A 9,603-nucleotide genomic window follows, 5' to 3' on the forward strand; every position below is an offset into this window, starting at 1 on the left:
AACATTTCTGATTAGAATAAGTACAGGGGTATGGGATGGGGGGCTTGATCCCCCCAGAAGCTACTTTCTAGAACAGCTATTAGCTGAAGGGAACTTAAGACCAAACTACCCACCAGCCTCACAGACAAAGAGTCACCTGCCTCACATGGCAGCTTCTTCCATTTTGTTGTTCACAAAGCACAGCACCCCGCACACACCTGCCATCATCCTGGATCAGCAAACTCCTAAAGAACCAGGGAGTGGGGAGAGGAATAGAGGTTAAGTCGAGCCTGGGAAGTCCTAGTTTATTCATTTTTTAAAAACTATCTGAGCCTCTCTTGTTTGACCATGGGGGTGGATATGGGTGTCAGAAAGCAGGTCCTGGTGAGGCCCCTCCTACACGGCAGTCACCCACTGTCCTCTACCCCATCCACACCATTCCTTAAGTGTATAGCTGCTACCTCATCTCACTGATCCTTCAAATGAGCATGGGCAGATGAGAGCAGAGGTCTGCGCCAATGTCTGTGCCCTGCCCAAGGCTGCACATCCAGGAGTGGAAGGGAGCCAAGACTAAACTCAGGTCTTGAGTTTTCCTTAGTAGAGCACACTTCTTTGCCACACTTCATCCAAGCCCGACTGGGTGATTAGATCAGTGGGTTCCCTAACTCTGGCTAAATATCCCATGTCATCTGGTAGGGGGTGCAGGAGGGGGGTTGTCAGATCACTTGAATAGAGATCCTTCCTGATTCATTAGGTCTGGGCCAGGCCTCGGAGTCTGCAGTTTTTGAAACCTTCCCAAGGATTCTGAGAGCAAGGTTCAGGAACCAGGGTTGGAACAGAAGTGTTTTGGCAGATTTGAAAAGGGCTCTGTCTCTGCCTACACCCACTCTGTTCTCTCTGGACTCTTTAGGCCTGGGGGAACCATGGTGACCTACGGGGGAATGGCCAAGCAGCCCGTCATAGCTTCTGTGGTAAGCTGGTGGGGAAGGCAGGTGTGCACACAGGCCTGGACGCCAGTTGCCCAGACCCACATGGTGCTTGTGTCCCTGGGGGGGAACCTGTACCTCAAGCAGCACCTGAAGCACTTGCCCTCAGAGCCCCAGTTCATCCTTCTTGTGTCCACAGAGCCAGCTCATTTTTAAGGATCTCAAACTTCGAGGCTTTTGGTTGTCCCAGTGGAAGAAGGATCACAGTCCAGGTGAGTGGATGATGGCCCCATCACCAAGGGTCACACAAGAGGGCAGCGCCTACTGCAGAAGTGACCAGCGCCTTGAGGCCTAGAGAGGGGATTGGCTCCCCAGTGCCACGACAGGTTAAAGAAAAATAGCTTCTAGCCACAGCTGCAGTTAGCAAATAGGTACTAGGTACATGGGGCTAGTCCTGGGGTAGAGGGGTGGCAGCAGTGAACAAGGTGGACACTGTCCCCATCCTAAGCAGCTGCCAGTGGGGAAGGCTACCACAGAAGACAGCCATGTAAAGAGAAAAGACTCTAGAGCCAGCGCTCTTGCTCCTACCGTCACTGGTGACAGGTTCCAACCCAGCCTAGCCATGGGACCTGGACAAGTTATATAACTTCTGTCTCAGTTTAAATATCATAGCTGTCTAGATATTGTTAGCCTTTGATAGAGCAGGAAACTGAGGTTCAGAGTGGTTAGGTAGCTTGCCCAGTCACCCCACCTAGGGAGTGGTACAGCCAGGATATAAACTAGTCTCTGACTCCATAACTTGAGCCAGGACACTATCCTTCCTCTCCTGAAGGACTGGCTGTCCAGAGTGTGACCCCCACAAGCTGAGACTGAAGAATCACATGGAAGTAGCCAAGTGAAGGGAAGGAAAGTGGTGGTATCAGTGGCATGTCTGAAGCCAAAAAAGTAACTTATGCAAAAGCCCATCACAGAGATTGGGGACCTAGACAGAGAGTTTGTGACCAGATTATGAAAGGTTTTACAACCCTTCTTAAGGAGCTCAGACTCTATCTTAAAGGCAAGTGAAGAGCCACCAAAGCATTCTGAACAGAGTATCCTCTGTTTAGATTAGTATCCTCTGATTAGATTTGAATGTTGCAAAAAATTATGTTTACGAAAAAACATTTCTCAGCCAAGGCCTTCATTTCTCATCTCCTGGACCACAGAGGAGGCCGACCCTGGGAGGGGATACTGGGTACCTCAACTTATGGGGTTCTAAGGGAGTCCTGGGTGCTTAAGGAAAGCTCCTTTCCCTGAGCAAGCTCATCTGTTCCACATCAGCTGACATGCCAGGCACACCCACCCCCTCCCTGTGCCTCTCCTGTCTGCCCTGCCTCAAAGTAATCCTGCCCCTCCTACCATTCAGGACTCTGGGTTCCACGCCAGTCAGGTTCTGTGGGTCTGAGCCCTCACAACTGGTAAGCTGGTGGGGAAGGCAGGTGTGCACACAGGCCTGGTTTTCCAGGCCTTTCCAACAGCTCCTGGGGCTGCTCCCCATGCTTCTCTGTCCTACCCCACCAGGGACCAGGCTGCCTCCACAGCCTCCCTATCCCTGGTCAAACCTGGGCTCTCAAGGCGTTCCTAGAGCTTAGCACCAACCTCCACTACCTGGGGTGGCCCATGGTCGTCTTGCCGTGCCCTGCCGCCACACTCCTGTCTGACTTCCTCCACCTTCCCACAGCCCAGTTCAAGGAGCTGATCCTCACGCTGTGCGGTCTCATCGGCCGAGGCCAGCTCACAGCGCCCGCCTGCTCCGAGGTCCCACTGCAGGATTACGAGCGTGCCTTGGAAGCCTCAATGCAGCCCTTCGTGTCTTCGAAGCAGATTCTCACCATGTGCTAATTGCAGAGGAGCTGGAGTGAGTTGGGAGGGGACATGGATCAGCAGGACTGGTTTCCGGCCCCTTAGTCAGGGCTCTCAGCCTTCCCCAGGCTGACCTTTCCTCATTGTCACTTCCGACTGGGAGGGTTGTGAAACTAGCCAAGGCTTCCCCCAGGGCCAGCCCCAGGGTATCTAATAAAGTCTGAACTTCCTAAAAACAAACACATATAAACCAATAGAAGTTATCCCTGTCAAGAAGGACCCTCACTGTGCACCTGCCATTTCCCAGCCCTAAAAAGGCCCCTTGCCTGTCCTCCACTTGTACCCCGGTGATGGTTTCCTGACCACCCTGAAAGCAAAGGAAGGGTGGGCACTGGCAGATAAAAGAGCCAGTAGGATGCAATCTCCACCCTCAGGCTCTCCACAGAGGAACAAAAAGGAAGCTTTGACTCATTCTGGGTGGTGGTGTGTGGCTCAGCCTGTGGCAGGAGGAGGATCAACTACACAGGAGAGTCAATGCCAAGCTGAGGAGCCAAGGTGGCTGGACCACCCTATGGAATGCCTGGGGAGATGGCTATTACACCAGTGCTTCTCAGCCTGAAGTCATTTTACCCCCAGGGGACATTCGATAGTGTCTGGAGACATTTTAAGTCATAATTGAGAGGGTGCTATTGGCATCTAGTGGGCAAAGGTCAGTGATGCTGCTCAAATATCCTGTGGTACACAGAAAGCCTTCCTCAACAAAGAATTATCTAGCCCGGAATATCCATAGTGCTGCTGTTGAGAAACTCAGCATTAAATCCAGCATTATTGGCACAATAACTGCCATCGTGATTCGTTAAACGTGTGTGAAGTGCTATGAGAACATCACTGAGGTCTTGTCCTAGGCCTGTGGTCAGGGGAGCCTTCCTGACGTGAAGCTTGAAAGTGAGCTCTGAAAATGAATAGCTTTATTCAGACAAGGGAAAGAGTTTGAATTATGTGACTCTTTCGTGTTTGCCTTATGATCTACTCACCCAGAGCAAAAAATTAGACTTTGGAATGTATTTACTGGATACCTAGTATGTGCCTGAGGCTAGGGATGCTGGAGAGGGGAGAGGGAGCTGGCCCTCTAGTTGCTTAGCCTAGAGCAGGGGACAGACCCTCCCAGTAGGCTAATGAGGCCACTGACACAGGTGTTCAGAGGAAGGCTTCATGAAAGAGGTATCATCCACACCAAATCTTGAAGGCCAAGCAGGAAAACGTGTACCAAGCAAAACCAACAGTACATATGAGAATCTGGAGGGCTGTGAGCCTGGCTCTGCCACCTAAGACAGGAGAGTGTGAGGACAGAGGTAGGAACTGTGTGTGAGCAGAGCTCAGAACAGAAAGGTTCAAGAAAGCAGCACTAACCCTTCAGAGCTGGGAAGACACAGAAGGACTTTCAGCAGCAAAGTGATATGGGAAAACTGGCTCAGAAGGCCAGAGTGCCCTCAGGCTTGGTTACATACAAACATGTATACAGGCCCCTGGCATACTGCTCTTGCCTTTGGGAGCATTTTCTGTTTCCTCTGGAGGAAAGGACTTAGCTTCAGCCCAGGGCTAGGGTAGGTCTACAGGTATCCTCTGGATACGTGTTGCTACCTCATGCACCTAGGCTCAGGATCAGCCCCAATCTGCCCAAGTCCCTCCTGCCCCTTGTCCTCTACCCTGGAGGTTTGTGGGGCAGCTGCCTTGTACAGAATGGTCAGTGTGGGCAAAAGAGCCTGAGAGGGTGGGGAGTCTGCCCAAAGGCTACAGGAGTGAAAAGTTAAGATTAGGTTCTTCTGGGGGAGTGGTGAGCTGCAGCCATGGAGAGAGGGAGCAGCAACCCCTGGTACAAACTTCCAAGGAGGCAGACAGGAAGGAGGAAGTTTCATGACACTATGATTAGAGACCTCGTGCAAAATGTCCTAAGAACAGTACCTCCAGGGGTCTGGAGATGATAACTGGGCTGTGCTCTAAAGGATGATTATAGTTTTCTCAGGGAAGGGAGACAAGCGTTATAAACTAGGGGACCAGATTAAGCAAAGTTAGAGAGGAAGGACATTTATGTTAGAATCTTCTCATTTCCCCAAAGACATCCATTTTCTTCCTGAGAAAGCTGACAGTATTCAAGGGTCACGTGGTAGGCTGGACTAAACCGCTTTCCTGCCTTCCTTGCAGCAGACGAGGTCTGTCCCTTGTGATGCAAACAGAGGCGGTAGGTGTCCATTTCTCAAGAAGGTCTTTAAAATATAGCTGGCATCCATCCTGTACCTTTTTCTTCCCTTTCCACTTTCCTTCTGGCTGGTACGCAGACCCTATTCCTGGAATTTGCACAGCCATCTTTGGCCATGTCAAGAATGGGTCAGTGACAAGATCCAAGAAGCCTGGGTCCCTGGCACCCAGAAGCCCCATCTGCCCACCTCAGGATTTGTTTTACATGAGAAACAAGCTTCTATGTTATTTAAGTGCCTGGTATTTGGGCCTTCTCTGAAGCTAATTATAACTGATACACATATTCTCTGATTTAATTTACATTGAAATCAAATCAAGCTGAAGCTGAAAAAGTGAACTGTGACAGTTTGTGATTCCCCACTAAGGAATTTGAACTTTATCCTTTTGGCAGTAGGGAACAAAAGATTTCTGAGCCGGAAGATGAGAACTGTGCTTTGGGGGAAAAATTCCTCTGGTAGCAGGTTGGGGACAGTGGGAGAAGGGAAGCACGAAAAGAAGAGATAATATCAGAAATTCCCAGGCTTTTGAATATCGAATAAGTAAAATCCCCTGAAACTTCAAAGACCAACATGGGGACTGCCAACATTTCAGAGGCCAGCAGAGAGAGGAGACTGTGACAAGGCCATAGCAAAAGAGAATGGGACTTAACATGGATCATCTCTTCCACACTTTAGGAGAGGCTTTTTCATTTTCAGGCTGAATAATCTCTGTGGAGTCAGGACAGCTCTTCTGGCCCACTAAGTAAACAAAATCCTTCTCAAATGGATGGAGAAGGAACCTTTGGCTCCAAGAGACTAAAAGAAGACAAAGAGGCATTCCTCCTAAACCAAAGCTCAGGCACACCTGATGCCCGGAGGCTTCATGACTCTGGTGTTCTCAGCTTATTGTCTTCTGGGGGCATCCACTCTGCAACTACCTGTAGCTACTACCATAATGAGATTTTGTGTCTTCAGAGATGAGATAAATAAGCCCGCTTTCCTCAGGGAAAGACTTGAGGCCCAGAAGGAAAGGTTCATTTTTATGTGCAGCATGCATGCCTGTCCTGGCACCTGGAAGCTCTTGGCTGCACCTACCAGCCTCATGTTTGTTGGTAGGCATCGTGCCCTGAATAGGACACTGGGCCTACCCAGGGCAGCTGGAAATGGTAAAGAAGAGAGACTGAGGCCTGGCACAGTATCTGCCTGCATTTGCTGGCAGGAAAATCCTGGGAAGACAGCAGAGCTGACCTAAAGGTAAGGAAATGTTCGCATTCTGAAAAAAGCAAGCTTTCTCTATTTCCCTATTTATGCCCCTAACCCCTTGCAGTGGCCCTTTCACCAAACATCTCCATTTGATTTTTTACAACTTTCCTGTATGATTGAGATTTTAATTAATATCATAGCTTTTCAGAAGAGGAAGATGCCAAGAGAGGTGAATTGAGTTGTTCAAGGTTATACAGCAGGCTGCAGATTTGGCACCAGAAGCTGAGTCCCCTGACCCTCTCTGGTCACCATACCAGTCAATCCTGATTTTTTTGGCCCCACAATTGGCCTTGTGCTCCCTCTTTTCTGTGCACTCCTTGATTTTGTTCAGTGATAATTAGCATGTCAATCAGAAGAGAGTTCAAATTTCCCTGAGTCTGTCTCATGGGAAGGCAGGAAAAAGGAGAATCAGGAGGCCACTGAAGTAATTCAGGTAAGATATCATTTGTTTGTTCACTTAATAAACATTTTGAACACCCACTATGTGAAAAGCACTGTCACAGATGTTAGGGATTAGACAGGAGACAAAAAATACAGCTCCTGATACCAGGGAGCTTACATTCTAGTGGAGGAGACCATGAACAAGTGAAGAAATAAACAAGGCAATTACAAAGTGTGGTAGATGTTGTGAAAAAAAAGAATACAGTGGTATCACAGTGACAAGATACTTGAGCTGAGGTAGGCAAGGAAGGTCTGAGCCCTGAATAAGGAGCCAACCATACTGCAGACAGTGGGAACAGCACAGTTAAAAGTCCTGATGTATGAACAATATGACAAAGCTTACTCTAGCTTAGTAAGTGGGAGTGGAGTGGATGCATTCAGTAACATGAAGGAAGAATCAACAGGACAGACTAGATGTGGCAGTTGAAGGTTGAACTTGAGTACTTTGCTGGATGGAAGGTGCCACTCCCTGAATTAGGAAACTCTGGAAGAGGAGGAGGATTTAGAGACTGACGTTTCCCTGGCATGGTGCTCTCATTCCCATCTGTATAATAGGTTGATCAGACTATAGGACAACCAAGGTTAGCACCAGTTCTTAATATTATGATCCTCCTACTACTAAATTTTAAATGGATCAAAGATTGCATTATAAAAGTAGGTCCTAAAAATAGAATCAACCATGGGAGCTGTATTTTGTCTTTTCTTTTCCTCAAAGTGAGAAAAACTACAACACAAAATCCAGAATCAAAGAAAAATAAAGGATGGATAAATTTGACCCCATCAATATCTTAGGTTTTTGCAGGGCAGAAAACACTGGCCAAAGTCAAGTTAACAAACTAGGGGAAAAATAGGTGCAATTCATCTAACAAAGAACTGATTTCCCTAATATACAGGGAGCTCCTATGAATCAATAAAACAGGCAAAGGAGGCACCTGGGTGGCTCAGTCAGTTAGGTAGTCTTGGTTTCAGCTCAGGTCATAATCTCGAATAGTGAGATCAAGCTGAGCCCTGCATTGGGCTCTGCGCTCAATGGGGCACCTGCTTGAGATTTCCTCCCGCTGCCCCCCACCCCAGCTTTTGCATTCTATCTCAAATAAATTAATCTTTTTTCAAAAAGGAGGGGGTTGCCTGGGTCGATCCATCAGTTGAGTGGCTGATTCTGGATTTTGGCTCAGGGTCATGATCTCAGGGTCTTGGAATTGAGCCCAAGTTCTGCGCTTAGCAGGTAACCTGAGGAGCCCTCTCTCCCTCTGCTCGCTGCACCCCTCCCCCCCCAACACTCTTGAGTGCTCGCTCACTCTCAAATCTTTTTCAAAAAAATTTTTTTAAAAAGAGCAAACGATAGAAGCAGACACCGAAAGGAAAGTATAAATGTCTCTTAAATGAAATGAGGCTCATTCCAAATAAGATAAATGCAACTTAAACTACCCCCAGGTAGTGTTTTCCGGTTATCAGACTGACAAAGATCATAGAATTTGATAACGTGTTGATGATGAGATGGAAACAGGTACTTATGGAAGAGAATTGAGCAATATCTCTCAAAACTATATTTGCCCACACCCTTTGACCCAACTATCCTACTTCTAAGGAATAGATCCTACACACACACACACATATATATATATATACAGAATTATTCATTGCAGCAGTTCTAACAAATGGTTTGAACCTATCTCAATATCCTTCACTAGGGCACTGATTAAATAACCTGAGTGTATAATGGTATTTTGTAAGCCAGAATAGTGGTCCTGAGGAAGTTCTTTTTGTACTAATGGAATGACTTTCAAAATACAGTATGCACAAAACTGTACATATAGTACACTACTATTGCTTTATTTGTGTTAAATACCTCCCAAAGGACCTTTGGGAAGCTGATTGCATTGCTGGCCTCTGGGGACGGAAACTAGGTGGCTAGAGGACAGAGATAGGAAGACTTTTCACTGTATTTGAGCCAGTTAATGAATTATGCTTTCAAAATATAATTTTAAGGGGGTGCCTAGGTGGCTCAGTCGGTTAAGCATCTGCCTTGGGCTTCAGGTCGTGATCTCTGGATCCTGGGACCCAGCCCTGCTCGGCGGGGAGTCGCTGCTCCTCCTCCCTCTGCCCCTCCTGCCCCCGTTTGCGCCTCCCTCCCTCTTTCTTTCAAATAAAAATATTTATTAAAAGGTAATATAAATAAAAGCAAACAAAACTCCTTTGTGGTTCTAGGTAAATCCAGTGAGAAGGGAACAAATATTTGAATTCCTACCACGTTCCAGATACCATTCCAAGCAGTGTATCCTTCCATATATACTACCCCAATTTAGCTTACCCAGCTAGTCCATTAAAATGGGATAAATCATTCTAATTTTACAATAGAAAATAAACTGGCCAAGTAATCTAGTCCGTGTCAAGCCTAACTAATCTGGCTCCAAAACTCCAGCCTTCTCCACCGTCCGCACTGCTTCTACCGAAGCCGCATGTGCCGTCTTTAAAGCCGCTGGTATTCCTCGGGCACTTGCGATGCGCTGGGACCGTGCTAAGTGCCCGGCGCCGCTCGTCTCCTAATTCCCTAGTCGACTCCGGAAGGTGGAATTGCAATCCCCTTTACACAGAGAAGACAAACGAGACTTAGAGAGGCGGAGGTGGCGCGCAACGGGCCCAAGGTCACAGACACAAAGACGGTTGGAAGCCAGACTTAACTCCAAAGCCGCTCACAAGTCGAAACCACTCCCGGTTCAAAGGACAAAAGCAGGAGCGCTCGCGGGGCGCGGGCGGGGGCGCGGGCGGGGCGGGGCGGGGCGGGGGCAGCACTTCCGGGGGGAGGGGCGGAGCCGCCGGGCTCCGAAGGCGGCGCAGGCCCAGCCACGGAGAGCTCGCGAGAGGACGTGCGCGAGGGCCGGCCCCCGCGCCGCCGGCGCCGCCTGTCCATCACCCGG

The 9,603-nt window shown here is 48.5% G+C and overlaps 1 protein-coding gene across 4 annotated transcripts in view; it reads left to right on the top strand.

Annotated features, from left to right (window-relative positions):
- MECR (mitochondrial trans-2-enoyl-CoA reductase) overlaps positions 1-3,001 on the top strand; it is a 30,864-nt gene extending 27,863 nt beyond the window's left edge. For all 4 annotated transcript variants that reach the window (XM_038531349.1, XM_038531348.1, XM_038531350.1 and 1 more), the window contains 3 exons: positions 890-950; positions 1,105-1,177; positions 2,626-3,001. In XM_038531349.1, the coding sequence (XP_038387277.1) occupies positions 890-950; positions 1,105-1,177; positions 2,626-2,786 (295 nt within the window). In that variant the 3' untranslated portion in view covers positions 2,787-3,001. The remainder of the gene's footprint in view (positions 1-889; positions 951-1,104; positions 1,178-2,625) is intronic.
- The last annotated feature ends 6,602 nt before the right edge of the window (positions 3,002-9,603 follow it).

The sequence above is a fragment of the Canis lupus genome, chromosome 2, assembly GCF_011100685.1.
Source record: "Canis lupus familiaris isolate Mischka breed German Shepherd chromosome 2, alternate assembly UU_Cfam_GSD_1.0, whole genome shotgun sequence".
In the NCBI taxonomy this organism is placed as follows: Eukaryota; Metazoa; Chordata; class Mammalia; order Carnivora; family Canidae; genus Canis; species Canis lupus.